Raw genomic sequence first — 22,130 nt, 5'->3', positions numbered from 1 at the left:
TTTACAGATACACCAGTTACAAATTACAGTGTCAAATCTTCCTAAGCAGCTTAATATAGTATTTCAAGCATTGCACCACCTTGAGGGATTCTCTGATGTTTTGTGTTTCAGAACAACAGCTTATAGCTACTATGTGTATATGTGTGTGTGTATATATGAAGAAATAAATAATGGGTTTTTGAGTGTTTTATTTACAGGGAGGAAAAATCCAGGTCAAGTGTTTAAAGCACAGACTTCTATAACTGTGTCACATCTGATTTTTTGCATGGCATAAGCTACCTGGGTATTTATACCTGCTGCTGATTCAAAATATACTTGGATCAAAATCTCCTCAGAGCAGAAACCATCTCTTCGTGGCATTTTTAGAGTGCCTAGAACCTAACCCATTATTGAAATTATTTATATCCAGTTTTACTGCAAACAACTGGCATGGCTTTTGGAAAAATCTCGTTCAACAGGTTTTTTCATGCTTTCATTTTCCCTGAAAATGGCATATTTCGTTAATATTTTAAAGGGGTTTAGGATGCTCAGAGAGAAGAAATTAAAGAAATGCTGTCTTACAGCACTCATCATATGATGAGTGAATCTAAATCTTAACAATCAGCAATTAAATTATCCTCCCAGTTCCTCTGGGAGCTTGGTACGTACCATCAAGAGACTAAAGTCACCTGCTGCAGATGGTCAGGACAGAAATGAATACACTCCAGTGTCAGTGCAACGCTGACTTCTTGCAGAAACCAGCAGCGCGGAGACCCCACCAGACTGATTTGTGGTACGCACAGTTTAAAGAAAAAAATACAACCTTGATCAAGTTGGTAGGAATTATGGACACCACAGAGCGCAACGAAAGGGAGAAAGGTCTGTCTTTGGATTCATGGCACTTCACCACAGCGTCCAGCTTTGTACAGTAGATTACAACCAATAAGTCCCAGCAAAGGTAGAGCGGTGGAATGGGTAAAAAGTAAATTATTCACACTCCTTAAAAAAAAACCAAACAAACAAACAGTGGCTCAGGCTTCAACAGACGCATAATCTGAGCCATAGGACAGCTGCTCTGCACCTTATCTGAAATTCATTAACCTCTCTCTAGTTACCATCGACTTGAGAGGTTGCAAGGCATTAAGCCTGCTCTGCCAAAGAAAGAATTGCTTAACCTCTCCTCCCCATGAACGCACACACAAGATCACTGCAGGTATGTCAATAGGTAGGCACCCTGGGAGTCCAAGGAGCCAGAAAGCTTCCTACAGCTCACAAACACCAGAAGAACTCAAAGCTAATCCTTTATTCTTCCTAACTGTATCAGCAGGGTGTGGGTGAACTCCTACACTACATAACTTTATACTCTACCAGTAGGGATTTTTATTAGCATCTAGCTATCCTGCAGAAGGATGGCGACTCTCTATACTGATTAAACGTCACATGTTATTGCATGAAAATATTACCCACATGGCAGCATTAATTTCTTTTTCCTAAGACCGGCAAGAAATTGGAGAGAATGTGCATCAGAGCTGGCTAAGAGTGGAACACAATGTTGCTTGCAACTACTCCCCAGACATCTTCCATATTAATTCAAAATTCAAGCATTATCCCAGTCTTTAAGATGATGAAGATGTTCAGAATATACAAGTTCTGTTTCTGGCCTTGGGCTCTAAGTATTTAGTGGCATTTCCCCAGCAACATTAAATACTGTGTTGAAAACTTTCAAAAATATTTTGCTAACTAAATATGGTTATTTAAGTCCAAGATAACAGAAAACTTTCCATTATATGCTCTGGGGGGTGGGGGAGGGGAGAAGATAATTTATTTCTGTTGCTCTTTCCAACTCTGACACACTTCAAACACCCCATCTTAACTACTTCAGCATTTTATTTATTAGGATAAGAAACTTCTTTGTATGGCTTTCCATTAGTTCATCTTTTCTTTCTGTCTCTTTCTTTCTTTCTTTCCCTCTCTCTTTCCTTACCTTGTTTGATTACTTCGAAGTAGGTTTCATCTGAGATTTTCAGCCTGGATGCTGTATTACTGCTTATAATTTTATCTGAGGCTCAAAAATTGACAATATTTTTCCTCTTTATCAATTATGCATATACTTTTCCTGGAATAATACAGGTACACAAAGTATATTGGGAGGAGCTTGTTGGCAGTCTGGCTACTTGCTATTAAGCAACAGCTGAAAACCAAAATTAATCAGTTTTACCAGAAACAGCTGGAGAACAAAAGTTCCCTCACAAAACATTCCCCCGGGGCTCTGCTCCACACCATCGATCTCTTGCATAATCAGCACTTACTCTACACACAGAAACTCGGGTGCAGAATATGGATTAGAAATCTGTACTGTGGCATCAACAGAGAAAGCTTTGCCACAGAATGATTTGATGCTAATTTCTAAGGCCAGCTTCATTTCAAAGGTTGTGTATATATATATATATATATATATATATATATATAAAATATTCATGTTACCAAAGGTCTGTTAGAGTTCATTTTCTGATGCTTATCCTGCTCTTCACTCCTACGGTCAGCACTTTTCATATCAGAATCTCATAGTGCTTGCTGGACTGCTTAATTAAAAACTGTACAGCATCCTTAAGAATAGGTATGCATCAATATCATTCAATTTTACAGACAAAAAGGTGGAGCTACTCAGAGCTTAAATTACTTGTCTGGTATCATCAAACAACAGAGGCAATGTAGGAATTTTAACGTGCGGATCTGTGCTTTTTCCACTAAAAACGCTTTCATTGTATTTTGTCAGGTAAATGTTTGAGCTGCTATACATAACACAAGTAAGGAAAACAAACAGCCAAACATCTCCTCAGATGTTTGACAAGAACTGTTATCTCTGTGATTGGCTTTCACAATCTCAGTCATTATGTTCTCTTCGGTATTCTACATTTAAATGCCTAGGTAGTTACTTATGCAAGCTTATTCACAAAAAGAGACCAAATAACATTTGTTTTTCCACAGCCTTATTTACATTAATGCCAGAGGGTCATGCATTTAAAAGACCTTAATGAGTAAAAAAAAAAAACAACCAACCAACACAAAAAACCTCACAAAAAAACCCAAAACAAACACACACACACACACACACCCCCCCCCCCCCCGCACCAACAACCACAAAAAAACCCACCAAAACACAAAAACCAAAACCAAACCAAACCAGAAACAATAGGGGAATACAATAAGAATAAATTATTAAACACATCCACCAAGATATAACTCAGAATTAGTCCTGTAATTCAAATGAAGAATCCAACGCGCAACATCTTATAAATGAAAGTTAGTGGGCAGTTGTGTGTGAATTTTAAGACTGTGAGGATCACTGACATATTTTTGAACATGTTCACCACTGTACAGCTTTATCATCTTCTTTGCCATTTGACTTTAGCAACAGTTTGTTCACCACAGGACTTCCCTAGTTGCTATATCTACATGCACATTATTGCTGTGTATTTCTCTGCCTTTGGATGAAATAATTCTTATCCCTATGCCCAGTTTATACTAAAATTAATATTGCTCACATGGCACAAAAATTGTAAAATGGGAAAAAGCTATCTGAAGACTGATATTGGGCAGTGTTTGAGGATTACAATCATCAACAGCCCTGTGCTTTAGGCATAGGAATGTTGAGACCAGGCTAATTTTAGTCCTAAACTAGTGTTACTCTAGCCTTGCCATAGGTAACAATTGTATAATTGATCTTGTCTTTATCTTGAATACTTGAATATGCAGAAGATTCTGCTGGTCTGACAATTTAGCATTTTTATTGTTATTTTGTCTGTTTCCAAAGGCTTCAAAAGAGAAATTGGCTTCCCATACAAAGATATTCCTTCACAGAAAAATTTCTTCTTGTTCAAAACCAAATTGGTTTTAACTCCCACAATAAAAGACAACCAAATCTTACAAGATGACACATTCCCACTGGGGATATGGATTTAGGAAAAAAATGAGCAGGAAGCTAACAAAAACCTAAGCCCCAAGACTTTCAGTGAAAACATCCTGTAAAGAGGATTGGGTTCAGCTACATCAAATCCTCTGCACAAACACAAAAGACAGCTCCTGAAGGATAACCTTTTGAAATGGCCAACCATACTGCAGGAAATTCAAAATTTGTCAAGAACCGTAAGAAAACAGGTTAAAAGAATTGTATGAGATTTCAATTTAACATCTGACATCTAAGGCATTTTACTGACTACATGATGTACTTCAGCTGACAGACTGCATTCAGTGGGAGTCAGGCATGCACTTAAGAGCTTTGCTGAATTGGCTCTGGAAGGTCTAACAAAGCAAACAAGATTTATGGAAAAGTTAAGTATTTATACAGGAGCTTCTCCACCAACATCTGTGTTTAAGACAATCCTTAATGCACTTACTATTATCCCAGTGTTTCATTTAAGTTCATCCCTTCCCTCCCCCCAGGTTTCCTAAGACAATAAAATTTTGCAAAAAGTCTCATTTCAGAAATTATGTTTCCCTTCCCAAATGTAAAATGCTCTGGCTACTTGCGCAGCTACTGTCTGAATGTAAAATGACTTTCATCAAAGGGAGCAGAGAAGACTGCAAGTGGTTGAGTAACACCTCTAAATGTGTCTCTATAGCCGAGTCCTGTGAATTAACCATATTCAAGCTCCTACTAAGATGCAAGTGCAAAAATATACTTCAGTTTCTAAGCCCCCATAGAGAGGCAACAAATTTGAATTTCTGCTCACAACAGGGTAGGATCAGACAAGATCATTTTACAAGATTCAACGGTGTGACTTCTCAGGCAGCAGTAAGTAGGTCATTTCCAACCATCTGTTTTTAGCCTTAGTCTCCCTGCGGTCATCACTGAAGCTGTGCGCTAATTAATTTTCACCTGCTAATCAGTGGAGACAACTCTGAAACTAACACATCACTCAGTTTCAGTCAGTAGCTTCTAGACTACTACGGGTGGCATTTCCATGAGATTTTATTACCAATAAAGGTAACAAAATCTTCTTTCTCTAAAAGCAGATCCCCTGTAAGGCTTCTGAATTGCTCCATGTACAACAGACCTGTGAAAGAAGAAAGTGCTCTTTGTCTGATTCTCCAGGCAATTAACAGAGGGTACATCGACAATTGCCTCCAAATCTTCGGCAAAGAAAGTATTTAGGCATCTTGTTAATTTTGATATGAGGAATTTGGCATCAAAATGCTTGGAGATACAGACTCAAAAGACCTGCTTGAGGTCCCACAGGAAGTCTGTGAGGGAGCAGGGAACTGAATCACATTTTCCCAAGCCCTAGGTAAGCACTCCAACCACTGCAACACTTCTCCCTTCCCATGTAGCTTTAAACAGGGTGAGTAGCTTACTGCAATGCCACTGAAACCTCATCTTAAACTGTGAGAAGATTAATACATCACTCCAAAACAGAATGGTTGTATTTCATTTGTTCAGAAGACTGATAAAGCAAAACTCTTAATACCATACAGTCTTCAAATCTACCAGCTATAACTAACGGCACAACTTATACTGAACCTTGGGTTTTGTTACATGCATGTTTTCCATCTTTATATATATTATTCCTTTTATAAGTTAAAAAAAAAAAATCACATTCTTCAAATGAGTTGATTTTAGCTTCATGGAACGATCCTGCTTTTAGAAGCAAACTTGTGCATTATCACAGCAGTTTTAGCTTGACTTAGTAGGTACTGTAAAAGGAGAGAGAGGAAAAACTCATGTAGTAGCCATGTGAAAGAAAATATCTGTAGTTCCACGAAAGCTGCTCAATGAGAAACAAATGGCAAGAGATTATGATCTAGTTTCCATATCGCTGGTTGCGATTCTGTATCACAGCACCTCAGCTACAGGTCAAGGAAGAGGTGTGAACAATGCGTAGCATTCATGAACAGTCCGCACTAAATAAGGTCAAAATGATAGCTCACAGGAACTATTAGACTATGGATTTTAACTCTCATTACTATGTAACATCTTTGAGCAGTAGCCAGCCAAGCTGGAGCACTCATGAACTGCAGTAAGCACAGTTCTGTCCCAAATTCCCCCCCAAGTTCCCCATATACACTATTGTCACAGTGATTGAAATAGTTGTCAGCTCACCTATACTCAGCTGCAGCCAATCAATAAGATATTTGCAATCCTATCAATGAGGATTTGACATAATTCTAAGTGATATATTCTGTGATCACTGCTTTTCAAGATGTATGACAACTATATAATACAGCAGAAGGAACCAGAAAATCACATCCTTAGAGGCTGATTTTTTGGTTAGAGGGTAGAAGCTGGTGCATCACATTCTCAGGCTTGCAGCTGGTGCTCCCAGGGTGCAGCCAGGTGTCTTCATGCAGCCGGTTACAGGGTTGGGGTCTAATGGCCACAATGCCATGCAGGTAAGAGATGAAAATGCACTGTGCTCTGGGTCCAAGTTTGGTGAAATTCAAAATCAGGATCCCAATTCAAATCAAATTGCCTCATCTTTATGAAAAGCAGAGGTCATCCCTGAGTGTATATTAAAAATACTTGTTTTGGTGAACAATTTTTTTGCACAGTTGGAGACAACCGAAAAAAAAAAAAAAAAGAATAAACATACCTAAAACTTACTTATGAACATTTCTGTCATGTGAACTATATGTGTGCATAGCAAGAAGGAGCAGAGCAGTTAGTGCTGCAACTCTGACTTTGATCTAGACTTGCAGCTATGTGCTCTATATTTCTCCTCCACTTCTCCCTTTTCTCCCAGTAAACATGACACAAGTGGTAACTCAAACACTCTGCCCGACCATGTCTAATCATCGTACAAAACACATGTGGGAGGGAGAAGGGTCAAGGGCAGGTCATTCACAACTCTCAAGACTGGTGATACTTAGAAGGGTTTGGTTCACCTGAGTTTTCAGCTTGCTTTTAAAAGTACAGGTTAGGGTTTACACAGAGCAAGCTACGCTGCAGAGAGTGCTAGTGGCATATGCAGGAGCTGACAGGGCTGTGAGCACCAGTATTGCTCTCCCTCACTTCTGCAAGAGAACCAGACTGCTGACAGCAAGGCAAGACCCACGATTTTGCCAAAGATGGTTGTCAGCCTCACATTCTCTTCTTTCTCAACATGCAAGTTTGTTTTTGAGCTGTCTGTGTGTGCCACAAGACATGCAGAAATAAAATGAGTGCCATCAGGTAATTATCACAGCAATTGTGATACCCTTAACATAGCGCCTCAGCAAATCAAGGGATGCTTTTTCTTTTGGAGAGAGAACATAAAGTGAAAGATATGAAAATTGCCTATACAATTCTGCCACAGGGATGCCTCTCAAATCATTTTATTGGCAAAAAGGAAGCAATGTCTGCTGGTAACAGCTAAAGATCATGTTCTAATTTTAGCAGTTGCAGTTAACTCATTCCCAATGGAGTTGCACTTACCGTGAGAAGGTTTCTAACTGCTTCAGCACTGAAAGGAAACAAGCATCGAGTCATTCAACGGCAGTTCTATATGCAAATATGCTTTCTGGCCCATGAAGGGAAAGCATATGGAATCTGCTGCTATAACCCATTCAGCCAAACATTTCCACACATTCCTTATAATGCAAATGCTGAAAAAAAAATTCATTTTCCATACAGTGTTTTAGCTGTCCCTATACAAGCATGATCATTAGCATGCACTTGTGTTCTCTTATGGACAGAGCGCGTGTATAGGAACTGTATGCACACTGCATACCTAGAACTCGTAAAAGTTTTAATCAATAGATACATTTCCCTTTATATCCAAGAACAATATTAATAATTTTATTCATAGGTTATGATTATGTCTTACATAACTCAACAGATATTAAGCTGATATATTAGATTTTCATGAGACTTCTGGAGACCATAATATGAACTATCCCATTTTTTCAATTATTTTTTAACTCCCAGAATGGTGATTCAGTATAAAGAATTTAATTTCACACAATATAGTAATTTTCTGCATTAACCTCTAACAGGGCCTACAAAAGAATCCACATTACAGCAAGCCAATGAAAGGGGAATAAAACTCAAAAAGCTTCCTTATAGCAAAGGTGATTTAGTACAACATTCTGAATAAAGTTCTTTTCTAGTTATGAGACTTTTGGTTGATCCTAAAGCATGTACCTAGTGCTAAGAGAATCCTAGCAGTTAATATCTAAGTAAATTAAAAAGCAGCAAGGAGTCTCCCTTGGTGAGTAGTGATAAATGTAAGGTTCTTTAAAGAGTGATTTTTCAATGAATTGCATAAACAGATTTGCACTTTGGAATAAAATCTTGAGCAAGTTATTTCACAGTAAGGAATGAGAATTCCTTTTTCATTCAAAAAGGGTAAGAGTAAAGGGAAATACAAAAATTTTGAATCCAGCAAAGGTCAACCTAAAATTATGATGTAATGTGAAGGTAAGTGTTCTTGAACTGTCACCTGGTTTCCTTGATTAATCCCTGCTTAGAGCCCGTGACTGAACAGAGCTATGGAAATCCCAAGTGAGCTGGACTCACACAGGCACAAGGAGGTTTTTGCATGGAGAGTGCAGCCTGTCACCACAGACGAAACAGCAAAACTGGGGACCTCTGTATTCCTAGGCAAAATTCACTGAGCATGCTGGTAGGTATTCAAGAAGGGGCGATCTCTCCATATAGGTATAGATCAATCAAGAAATTCATACGGGTGATTCATTCATGGTACTAGTACATAGGTAGATGCAAACTCACTCTGTCCCTTCCCCAAAATGGCCAGGGGCCGTAACAACTGTGGCTCAGCATCCGATAACGTGCAGCCCAGCTGTGCAGAGGCCGCTGGGCCTGGAGAGAGGGCAATGCAAATGCGAATTATGCCAAGGAAACTGCTTTTAAATAGATACAGCTTAAAAAAAAAAAGAATCTGAAATGTATGAGGATGCACATTACGACGGATTTAAAGTACATTCCTGTTCTACTCTGAAGAGCAGATCAGCATCTAAAGCGTGTTTAACTTCAGAAGTAAACTCCAGCCATTTTGTTTTGATGATATATATGCTTATGCTAACTTTTTCTACAATTATTTTCACTGCTCTAAATATTTAGCTCCCTACTCGTTCATCACAAGAAATATCTGGAATCTGCGAGCAATTAGATCCACAATATTTAACTTTACAGAAATATGACTGGTGCTTAAATTCAGAGGGGGAAGGATGGTAATTTATTTTAAAATACCTTTAAATAGAGCTATAGGCATTAATACATATAACCATCTTATCTGTTGATTCGGAATGCTTGTGTTATGCATCTTTGGCTTGGTTAGCATGAAATACACTGGCACCTTATTTAGTTTAGCAGCAATATTACATTTTCGTTCTCAACCAAATATGGTAGTATATTTTTTTTAGCTGTCTGAGAAAATTTACCCTCTAGACTCCCTACTGGATATTTTATGGAAATATGCATCTTAAACCTTAATTCACTGCAGAAACAAAAATGTGTCAGGATGGAAAAATGAAAATTATTATGGACTGTTGTAAACAAAACATTGTACTAAAAAATGATTTCCTTTTTGCAGGCTGTAATCATACTAAAAAATATTTTTACTTTTGTCATAATCAGTATGTGTTGGGGCAAGCACCAGTATCCACACAGGCTGGGGGATGAAGGGATTGAGAGCAGCCCTGCAGGGAAGGCTGGGGGATACTGATGGATGAAAGGCTGGACACGAGCCGGCAATGTGCGCTTGCAGCCCAGAAGGCCAATTGTATCTTGGGCTGCACTGAAAGGAGCGTGGCCAACAGATCAAGGGAGTTGATTCTGCCCCTCTGATTTGCTCTGGTGACACCTCACCTGGAGTTCTGAGTCCAGCTCTGGAGAAAAGACAGGAAAGACATGAACCTGTTGGAGAGGGGCCAGAGGAGGCCACCAAGATGATCAGAGGGCTGGAACAGCTCTGCTGGGAGGACAGGCTGAGAGAGTTGGGGCTGTTCAGCATGGAGAAGAGAAGGTTCTGGGGAGACATTATTGTGCCTTTCAGTACTTAAAAGGGGCCTACAAGAAAGATGGGGACAGACTTTTTAGCAGGGCCTGTTGTGATAGGACAAGGGGTGATGGTTTTAAACTAAAGGAGGGGAGATTTAGACTAGATATAAGGAAGAAATTATTTATGATGATGGTGGTGAAACATCAAATGGGGTTGCCCAGAGAGGTGGTAGATGCCTCATTCCTGGAGAGATTCAAGGCCAGGCTGGACTGGGCTTTGAGCAACCTGGTCACAGTGGAGGGGATGGAAGAGATGATCTTTGGAGGTCTCCTCCAACCCAAACCATTCTATATGTGTCTGTCTTACATGTATTTTCAATGAACAAATACACATGATAAAACAGACTAGATCCTGATGCAGCAAAAACCAAATGCCCTAAAGAATGATTTGTTTTCTTGACTCATATGGGATGATTATTTCTGAGCTGTGTTCAGAACATATTTAAACACCTAAAAGGCTGCAAACTGGCAACCAGGTTTGTTTTTTTTTTCTTTCTGTGGCAGGAGCGGATAAATTGTTTGCTGCTTTTTCACAAATATCTCCTCCCATTGCAATTATATTGCATTCAACTCTGTCATGGCCATGCTCAGCTCCATGAACTATCACAGGACAGGCTGGCTGTCAGGGACTAAAGAGAAGAGCATTTAATTGTTTTCTTGAGCGTTAGTGCATCCCTAGCAGCAGAAACAAGGCAGTGCTTTCCACTTCAAGCTGTAAAGGCTGGAGGCAAGTAAGAGCTGAGAGGAAAATGAGCTACACCATCTCTTCTAAATGATCTTGGAGAAAAGGTGGACAGGATCAAAAGAAAAAGTTGGAAAGGAGAAAACCACCTGAGGCAGGGAAGGAATTAATGGGGATGGGATGATGACAGGGGGAGAGAAAAAAAAAAAAAGGAAAACCTTTGTGAGAGAGAAGGGACAGATCTCATGTGAAACAGAGTTTCAAAGAATAAAAATCTGCTTTCTCTCACTGCTCTCACTGGTTACAGTTTAAAGATTAATGTGAGTGAAGAGCTATTACTCCCGCTGTGTTGCTAGCACTGAAGGAAGGTGCATGGATATGTACCAGCACTGAACCTACAGGGTTAGGTCTGGTCAGACTGGGGACAGGTACTGGGGGGCTCAACCCACACCAGTCCTTAAGCATTCCCTGCTGTGCTTCTTCAGCACCGGCCACTGTGACATCTTCAGGCACAACATCTTCAGGCCCTTCCCTGTTTGAAGGAGTGTCAATAAGGACTAACTGCCCTATGGTCCCCATACCAAGAGACTTCAAATGTTACCTGAGGACTAAGCCCCTCGTTTACCACCACTGGAGGTCTGGAGTGGGACACCAGGGCAAGTTCTGCCTTGCCGCCTGACCTGGGTATGGTGCCCACAGCCACGGGAGTGGGGAGGGAGGTGTCCCAGGATGGGAACAGGCAGGGCTGGCACAGATGAGTGTTTTGCAAAAGCAGGATTCAGGTCACCATAGTTCAATCACCTGGAATCTAAACATCTAGTCTAGGCCAGTTGTCTGAGCTACCTCTGAGATCAGTGGGGAGAGACAAGAACTGTCATCCCCTGACAGGCACTTCTCTATAAAACTTTGAAACGTTACCAGTCTCACTTTGAGGGTATAGTCACTAGGGATTAGTCTGAGCCCTTTTCATCAAACATCTGTCAAAATAGTGAATGCTATCAATCTGGGATAGATAGCAGAAGCCTAAGAGCTCATCATCCTACTACCACTCTCTGAATTGTCTCATTCCTCATACAAAAGAAAAATGAAGTGCTGTATTTAATTGATCTTGAAATAACCACCAAATTGTCACATACTAGCATTTTGTCTTTCCTAGCTGAATCTACCATAAATGGGACTAAATACGCACATTTTCCTCTGTTAGCTCTAAATTTACCTACGTTCTTTCTCTTTCTTCATTTTATTATTTGTTTTTGTTCAACTACCAGCTTTTCCAGGCTTATGAAATAATCGCAGAAGTGTTGAGCAGTCTGATGTTACTTGCTGTAATAATCCCCTTGCTTAAGCAAGATTTTAATGTTTTTTAAATAACAGGCCCAGCAACCACATTTTACAAAAATAGACTGTAACTTCTTGTCTTAGTCTGAATTAAATCAGGGAATGGCCAGATCTTAACAGGGGAAGAAGAGAACAGAGGAGCCTCCAGAAAACTAGCGACTCTTCTGTGACATTGAGCTCTACTGGGAAAAGCAAAAGCTCATTAAATTTTACCAATTAATCTGTAAATGAAAGACTGAAAATATGATAATCTTAATTGCTTTTAAAGGAAATCAATTTCTAGCCTGGAAAAGAAGCTTATCTGCTGTAAATTTCTCTGTTGTGCACTATATATTTTCTAATTCTAAAAATTTTAGAGTATACTGTACAATGTGGATGCATTTACATTTCAGTGAGGGATCAGAGGTGCCTCAAACTTCATTGTACATGGGCTACAATTAGTAACAATTTAAAAGTTCTTATCTTTGCCACAGAGAAGTAGCTCTGACTGAATAAGTCCAATTAGTGAAATACTGATATCATTAGTATGCAAGAGGTGTCAAGTTGGACGATGTTTTGATGTAACATTGCGCTTTACTGTAATACAACCTCGAACAATAATGTCAAAACCTGTTATTCAAATAGTGGATCAATGACATGTATGCAGCGAAGCCTTGTTCCCTGCTTAAATTTATTTTCTCTTACCTGGTCTCTTCTGTAGCTATAAAGAAACCATCATCTGAAGCATCAAGCCAATTTTGCCTCTGTCTCTTGATCACTGGAATGGTGCTTGTCTTAATGGCACTTGCACTGGCCTGCAAGGCCTTACCATTAGTCATGTGAACATGGGGAGCAGCATGCTGAAATCATAATAAAAGGGAAAGATATTTGCCTGAGAATAAGCATAATTCTGTTAACTAATTCTGCTGTAAGGAGCAGCCTACAGCTCAGCACTCTTCTCAAAAAAAAGCTAGTCTTCCTCAACCAGTACCTGGGGCTCAGATAACACCCTGTGCACACTGACATTTTTTATCCACAGGCCTTAAAGCTCTTTAAAAACATAATTAACTGTTGCTAATGCTATTTTATACAAAGAGAAATTGAGGTATGAATCAGTGTCATAAACTAAGCAGTTCCACAAAAGAAACCTGTTGATTTTAGGAGAGAATTCACATTTTCTGAGCAAAAACTAAGCATCTCAACCAATGAGACATGAAACTTGTTTCTTCATCTAAGTATGGCATTAATCTAATTTTTTAAAATCTATAGTTCTCAATTCATAGATCCTTACTCTGCCTGTCTTAATTTTTAAATAAAAGTCACTGAATAAGACAAGTGGTCTTATCCTGCTGTTAACCCAAATGGAAGCAGGATAACAAAGGTTTCTATCACCTTGCTGGTACCATGGTTCTTAGGTTTACTCACCAGTCATTATATATTAGAGCTAACTGCAATATGCCTGCATTCATTTTAATACAAATAGCATTAAACATTAACCAATGCATTAATTTTCCACTAAGCCTTTACCTGGAATGAGATCAAGTACTCAGATCTAACAAGAGAAGCTGCCTTCTGATATATGAAAAGGCGTGAAAATAATGTTTTCTACATCGTCTATAGGTAACATGTCAGAAGAAAGAACATCCCACAACAAATACATTAATCTTGGAAATTCAGATCTTGTTTCCGACATAACTGATTATCCGCAGGACTAACTAATAACCCTATTTAATTAAAACACACATGTTGGAAGATACTATGCAAAGATGAAAGCTTGCTTACTTTCTCTGACATGGAATCAACATCTTCTTAGGAAGACGTACTATTTTATTGGTGAAATAATACCAGTAATCCACATTACTGACAGCATTTTTGCAGTATTCCTAAAATGTGCACAACGCAGCACGTTCACAGGAGTACCCTCTAATCAGGGGACTAGTTCCACAGTCACCAAGTAAGGAGGGGGCTGGTAACATCCACAAAGATTAGTTGAACAGAATGCAAAATTATCTCTTAAATCATGTCATAAAAACCTAGCAGCCAAAACCAAAACAAAACAAGGGCCTAATTTCTTCTGCATAATTCTTGCACTCGTATTCAAATGTATTACATTCACATTAGGCCACAACTTTCAACACACACCAATCCACATCATTTGCTCCCTCCAGTAAGACAAATTCAATGCATTTGACAAAAAATTCCAGCATTCATTACTTTAGTGCAAATAACTGAACAATCTCCTGTACGATTCCTTAGATCTGATGTAACAAAACCAAACATGAGCAACAAGACATCAAATTTGAGTGAATCACATATAGCTTTCTCAGAGCTAAACTATTTTCCTATGCCTTAGAGACAAACAAGGTTTATGGAGAATTCAGTTGTTACACATAGGGCTGTAAATCTGTCTTGGTAGTCCCCCTAAATATTTGCCTCTTTTTTTCCATTATTTCATTTTCTGTCTAGAATGCAGTTTGGTTTTCACATATTTTCTTTGTATTGGCTTTGGTGGGGAGGAGTAACTAAAGGATATGCTACTAGAAGTAATTCAGTTGTTATTTAGAATTAATTCAGAATAAAATACACAGTTTGGATAAAATTAGAAATTCATAAAGGTATTTTACTGATGATCTCAGTGTACAAAGTGGATAGTGCTCAAAAAGTAAGAATTCATGTGAGGAAAACACTGCATTACATCAGGTTTTACACTACTTATTTTTACCTGCCAATTGCCAGTACCATACATTACAGAGGAACATTCAAGGACTTGAAGAGCAATTTTTTACTATGCTTCTCCAGTCAGAATTGGGTTTAAATTATCAAATACAATGGTTTATATATTTTCCCAAGCTGCTTTCTAATACACCACTGTGTGTTTCCTTTATTCATTGCACCATGCATAAGCAAAAAATGTTCAGGAAACGTATAAGGTACAAAAAGTGTATTTCCTATGGCATAAACTCCGAAGAACAGTTAAGCCTAATGGAAAAAGTATGTGTTTTTTTCATAATACTTTCTTCCCCTGGCAGAGACAGATTTTGTTACTAGTTATGAACTTCTGCTTTGTCTACTTTTATTAGACTCTACCTCTTATTCAAGGCAAGAGATAACATTAGAGAAAACAGTGCAACGGTTACAATATAATTTCATTTCTGTTGCATCATATCACTTAGAATTTTCTCTTTTATTTCCCTTCTCCTCCTGCCCTTTCAAGCTATTTGAAAATATTAATTACATTTCACTTCAGGACAAGAGAAAATAAGATCATTGTTCTCCAGTCTGTGCTAGGGACTGCATTATCTTTAATTTCTAGTTAATCAAAACAATTGAAGTTCTTGAGTAGAAAATCAGCTCATTATTTCCTCTCAAAAAATATATTTACCACTGTGTATGAATATGTGCATTCAATGACACTGTAATACTAATATCAACACCAAGAGCAAAACGAACATTCGGACATAATACGACTTAACTATTTTTGTTTAATCATTATTATTATTTTAAATTTTCCCCCTCTAGCACATAGCTATGCTAGAAAGGTTATGAAAGCCCCAGGAATACTACCTGTACTACCACAGAAGCCCTTCATACAGAAAGCTCCAATAATTCCATCGCAACGCTGCCGTGTGCCATTAGCAGCTGGCATTTTGATTTTGACTGTGTGCATCACTAATACGCTGTGCTGTGATTCTGCAATGAAACCACTGGTATTAAGAGTCCACACACCAGCAGGAGATCACAGAACAGCACCTGAGCAGCAGGAGCTCTACCCAGGGTTTGCTAACTCTGTGTTGACAAATCCTCCTCTGCGCTGAGTGACTCCCTCCCCAAGTTTCTCCTCATCTCCACCTGGGTATTCACTGAGATCTCTCGTATCTCTAGGACAAAATTGTTCCACGCCCAAAAGACATAATGAGAAAACCTATATTGGAGTGAACCTGAAAGAAACACCTCGCCAGGCTAAGGGAGCTCTGGTTTGGGGAATGTTACATCCAACAAAGAACACAAATATTTAAGTCAGCACAGAGTTAGCTCTGGGAAGAGTTTCACCTGTCAAGCAGGAGGTCTCTATGCCACAACTTGAACACACCCTCAGAGATCTCTGAGACCAAAGGCAATCTCTGCAAGGTCTTCAACAAGGAGGAGTTTATGCGAAGACCATTTGTCATAATGCCTTCATAGGTTCACCTGTCCCCTGGTAAAACACTCATCTTGGGACACCATCCTCAGGTACTGCTCTCACAGGCTGGTACACAGCTCAGTTTTTGAGAGCTGTTTGCAAGTGCTGCTCATCAAAACTTACCTGGCAGGGGCATGGATTTCCCATCTGCACACACACTCCTTTCCCAGTGGACAACTGAGACACCTCCAATGTTCAATCAATGCAATAGTCCCTTTCATGGAGAAACTACATAAGAATGTGTTTCTCTCTCTCAAATCTTCTGGAAGCAGCAGCACAGGGTTACTAATTCAATTAGTTGCTTAACTGTAAGTAAATCCAGGTCTTTCAATATAAGGTGCACTAGACTTAAGGCTGTGCTGTATTTGGGCAACAGAGGAATTAGCTGTGTAGCATCACTAGGCATGTGATATGTCCCATAGCAGCAGCTACCAACCCAACAAAGTTTGGGTACTTCTCCAAAGACACCTATAAAGATACCCCACAAACACCTTAAAGTGCATCATTATTATGGAGGGTAAATCTCCTATCCTCCCTAACTCCCCGAGGAACTTCCAGCACAAGGACATTAAGATGCATGTTGTAAATTCAAGAGAGCAATCTTGTTCAAATTCAGAAGTGGGACTCTGATCTCAAATCACAGTTGAGGTTCCTGTCTATAAGTTTCTCAACTTTTACTGGCATATAAGTGGCCAAACATTTATTCACTGAGAGCCACTGAAGATTCTGAAAAGCCATCCAGCTTTGAAATAAATACGTAACACCAAAAGGCATTGCAAGTGTAAAAGTTCATGATGAATGTTTATACTGCGACTGAAAGAATGTTTAACTGGATTATCATAAATTCCTAAGTGGACTTGAATTTATGATCTCTTATGTTTTGCCCATCCTTTCAAAAACAAAAAAATCCCTGCTGCCCTAAATTAGTATTTTTAAAATTTTTGTTGCATCTTAAAATAAATCAAGCCAAGCAAAGCAAGCTACTACATGGGGTAGAGGGAGGAGAAATCACTAGAAGAAATCAGACATACACAGAGGGTTGGTAATAATCCATATTCATTGTTTCAATATATTTTGCCTTGACCGAATTATACAGGAAATGGTGTAAAACAAGTGTAGAACTAGTTAAGTTAAATTGGGTATTGATTCTGTTCTGCCATACCTGATGTGTTTTTATTTGTAAAGGCATTAGCATTATATCTCTAATAAGCATCAAGGCTTGGGACTGGTTTAGTTTACTTCTTCATAGAGATTTGAAATGAATGCAAAAATTACAAAACAGAGTCTCCACAAAGCATGCAGTCACCAATGTGGATATTCGCATGCAGGCACACACTCATTTTGGGTATAGAATTTCATTTAAGAAACCTGAAGGCTATTAGAAAAAAAAAAAATTAAAACAATACATCATAGACAAGAACTAAACCAAATAGAAAACACAAGTATTACTTTTGAACCTCCTGATTTGCTATTAAACCTTTTACAAAACACATAGAATAGATCGAATACTGAAAATCCAAGCCACTGACCTTTCTGTGCAAGGAAAAAAACCCCACACAACACACATGCACACATACACACACAAAAACAAACAAACAAACAAAACAAAACAAAAAAAAACACACAAACAAAAAAACCAACCCCCAAACCAACAAAATCCCAATAGTTGACTTTCCAAAGCATCTTGGCTAAAATACTACAATGTTCATAGGTTCTGTGTTTCATGGAAGTCACACAAAAGCTATACAATGTCTAAATAAACCATGTTTTTAAAAGTAGCATTTTGAGGCAAATATTTATTTCTCTAAATGAGTAAATTGGTAATGAATGACTAATCTAGGCATCTATCCACAGAACAAGAGGAAATGTATTTTGTGGTTAACACACAGAGGATCCCGTCCCTTGCCCTTCCCTCACAGAGACCCTTAAAACATTTTCTAGTTTTTTGGTTTTATGAATAGATATCCGAAACAAAAAATTGGGAAGCACCATTGTATTTAAATACCAAAGAAGAATTCTTGTAATGTTCTCAAACTGCAGCACTTTTTTCCTTAGGAAAGTACACTATATTCCTCATTGGTTTTGATTTTAACATAAATCTGAATCTTTGGAGACAGGATTATATTTAATGCCTTATGTTATTTCACGACCTACAAATGCAACTTCAAATACTTTGCCTTGGTAAGACAAAAGCTTTTTTACACTACAAGATCTGAGGCAGTATATAGATTTAGTGCTATATCTCTCACATCCTGATTGACTGAAGATACTTTAACTTTTTATCTGTTAGAATATTAACCATAATCAGCCAGATAAAGGGGACTTTATTTCAGAGTAATTATTTATTGCAGTAGTCATTGAAAAACTGATCTCAGCAGTATTGCTTTACTATGTCTGTATTGAATAGATAATCTCACACTGTTCCTAATGCACTGAATAGTATATTTTCTGGTTTGATTGACATATTCTGCCTACTCATCGGAGGGTAAGAAATTTTCCATGGCACATTCAGTTATGTTTAATTGCAGTGAATATTGCTATAACCTTTTCACACTGTCTGAACAGAAAACTTGTTTTTAATTGTACTTTATTTAAGTGCAATGGACAATTACTGCACATTCCTTTGACTGCAGAACATCAGTCTGAGCAGCCTGAGTTGTCAGCAGAGAGGTCTGCAGAGGTTCACAACACAGGAACATCGAGAACTCAAGTGATTTAAAACCTTTGCTTACAGTTTGGCCATGTTTTGGTGTGAGGATAAATTTATAGAGGTAAAATCCCCATTTCTTTGGGTCAGTTTTTAGAGGCGTTCTGATATATTAATGGAAAAGAGAGACTGAAAAAAATGTCTTATCTTCAGAGTAAAATTAATAGGAAAAAACATAAAGGGAAATGAAGGGTAATTTTTCACCAACTTCAACATTAATCTCGAGTTCATTTCCTGACACCCATGCAGAATTGGAAAGAAACACTGAAAAAATTTTCAATTCTTTCCAAAATTTTATAGCAGAGGAATACAGTCAAATAACTCTAAGCATCTTATTTTGAAATAGGTCTATGTAAACCAAATTCATGACAAAGAAGGATTATATCACATCCAGCAGAAAACATCACTTTTGCCAGACATATCTCTACTATTTTGAAATGTTGTGATCTGTAATCCATCTTTATTTTTCATTTGCACTGGACTATTAATGACAATCTATGTCAAAGGCAATGAACTAAGTTTACCCTTTGTCCCCTGTGGAATCAATTATCTGTGTGGGAATTTACACAAATGCTCTACATACGGAAGAGATAATAAACTTGAAGGGACAGCCTGAAACCTGTAGGAATGAAAAATAACAAGCTCACATCATTTTTTGGCGGGTTCTATTCTAACATCTCAAAACTTGCCTCAAGAATTGCTCGTCTTCCAAAAGTGAATAGCCTTTCCTCCAAATATCTACAGGATAGTCATGAATCATTCCCAGTCAGAGAAACATTTTATCTATGTGAATTTTTTTCAGTCCTTGTCCAACTTTTATTAAGAGAACAGAAAGAGACTTATAAAATTTCTCATGCTATAAAAAACAAAGATGGACATTAAGTCCATGACATTTTTATACATAAAACTTTTTAATCTCATTTTCAGAGATGTATCTGTTCATTTAAACATTTCTCTGTTTCTGGAACCTGAACTTTCAAGGTAAAGTCACAAACCAACCACACAGGAACGCGATGCAAGAAATTACTCAGCTATTGTTTTGAACTTTAAATGTGGTTTGGCACACGTGATTCACATACAATGCTTGAGATTTTTTCAGCACTGATTCGAAATAATCAAAAATCACTTAAACATATAACACACAGAATTGTAACTGGATTTTTCACCTATTCAAACTGACAGCGCTTGTACTTCTTAAACTTCATTTTCAAAGCAAAAAAATCATATCTATAGATAGATCAAGACCTATAATCTCTTCCGTACTTACCATTATTGTTCTTGTTGTATGGCTGGATGATTCTGGAAAACAAAAGAACCACAGTGTATTAGAGTATTGCATTTATCCATAAAAGCCCTATTTTCTGATGCTCAGCCTGGTTAAGATGCTGCTGTTCAGGTACCACAACAAATGTATCAGAAATGCAGAGATGGGAAAGATTTCTCAGGAAATGAGCATGAGAAGCATCCCTAGTCTTGAAAATATATGGCACGCTATAGTATGCTGTTAACTGCACTCATTCCCTTTGCTTAGTTATCCTCTTCTGCAAGAAAATATAAAAATGGAACTAATTCATAATTCATGTTTCAAGAAGTCTTTTTTTTTTTCATTTTGCTTTTAACATATGGCATCATTTAACATGGAGGATTAGCTCTACAGAAAAAAATACGAATAGTATCAGCATAATTCCATTACTATTCCCATTTGAAAAAGCTTTATAAAATTAGACAATCCTTCTTCTGAGAAATTTTGAGATGGATTCTCAGTTTGAAATTGACAGAGTATATTGAGAAGCATAACAACCTGAAATCTTAATTATTCTCTTCTATATGATAAATCAGGTATCAGTCAACCTCACTCACAGTTGTATTTAAAGAACATTTATAGAAGTCTTCATCCTTAATCAAATCTAATTAAAAATATATCAATACAGGTATCAATAATTTCCAATTGATAAATGTTCTATAATGTGAAAACCTACCTAAAGCCACCAATATTTTAGTTGCGGGCTCTTCTCCCAGCTGCCTTTTCTTCTCTTTTTTCCACACAAAAAATTACCTTATATAAAAATATATTTGGGTCACCAGTCCTTCAGGTAAGTTTTAAACTGATAGTATAAAAATTAAATACTGTGACAGTCTACTGTTGCCCAATACCTGAGTATATTTGGCACTGTTACGAAGTAAGAAAAGATCACAGCAGAGTGAAGAACTCTATAATCTGATCAATTTTTATCTTCACAGTGAAGTTATTTTTGTTATTACAAGTATGTTTATTTTTTTGACATCCCAGTGAAATAATGTTTTAGGACCAGACTGTTCCTGAGAAAACACAGAGACTGCATTCATGGAGGTAGAGTCACCACTTTGCTCAGCCACGATTGCCCCAAAGTCACCCTCTAGGTTCCACAGACAAATGAAAAAGAGAGTATCTCCCTAAAGAGAACTGAGAAACCATCAAATGTACCTGGAGGTTGTTAAACAACATATTTTTGAAGAACACTTTACAGACATTCTTAATGCAATGCCAACAGCTGTAAAGTCTAAAATATTACCATATTGATAACCTATTAATAAAGCCAAGCAAAGAAGCGAAGAAAGGTGTTATATTTGTAGAGTAATATCCCTGTGTTATATCATTCAATAAAAACATTCTCTGTTTTTTGCATATCTTTTTCTTAATTTTTATTGCTGCAGATATTGAAATATCATCTAAGTTGTTAAACACCTTTTAGAAAGAGCCAAGTATATCCATAAATAAAAAGCTGAAGAAAGAACAGTTTAATAAGTAGACATAGCCAAAAGATTCTAGGATCTAGCAGAGGCTGCTAATTAAAGAGTCATTGTTACTCAATTTAAACTCTTACATACTCTGATACCCAAATATTCAGGTTTTAGAACTGAGGAGACACTGATTTCTTCCAGAAAATAATTACACCCTGAATTGGCAGGATTCTGACCAATGTTTATGCATGAACACACAACAGCCAATTCTGTGGAAAACTTTGCTTTTAATTAAGGCAACTAAGGAAGAAAGGTGTGTTTCCAATTACAAAGGCAGTCACACAGCATTCAAAAGGGTGTGTTTTACAAAAGATCCACACACCCATGAAACCTCCAGCAGCAGCTTGAGGTCAACAGAGCTTAGGTAAACCACAAACGTCAAACCTTTGAATTTTCAGTTTTAGAATGACCTAGATTTAAATAATCAGGCTCGAATTTCAGTGAAACGGGCACCAGTGGACACTTGGTTTATAAATGAGTTCTTGCA

The 22,130-nt window shown here is 37.8% G+C and overlaps 1 protein-coding gene across 1 annotated transcript in view; it reads right to left on the bottom strand.

The window, feature by feature from the left end:
* MTA3 (metastasis associated 1 family member 3) overlaps positions 1 to 22,130 on the bottom strand; it is a gene marked incomplete at its 3' end in the record, with an annotated part of 128,224 nt that overhangs the window by 5,419 nt on the left and 100,675 nt on the right. Inside the window, exons 17-18 of the mRNA XM_082047911.1 lie at positions 20,130 to 20,161; positions 12,681 to 12,835 (exon numbers count right to left, since the gene is read on the bottom strand). Of these exons, the coding sequence (XP_081904037.1) occupies positions 12,681 to 12,835; positions 20,130 to 20,161 (187 nt within the window). The remainder of the gene's footprint in view (positions 1 to 12,680; positions 12,836 to 20,129; positions 20,162 to 22,130) is intronic.

Source organism: Streptopelia decaocto (genome assembly GCF_964273445.1).
Source record: "Streptopelia decaocto genome assembly, chromosome: 3".
NCBI lineage: Eukaryota > Metazoa > Chordata > Aves > Columbiformes > Columbidae > Streptopelia > Streptopelia decaocto.
The sequence above is the reverse complement of the archived record's forward strand: the minus strand, read 5'-3'. Positions and strand labels throughout refer to the sequence as shown.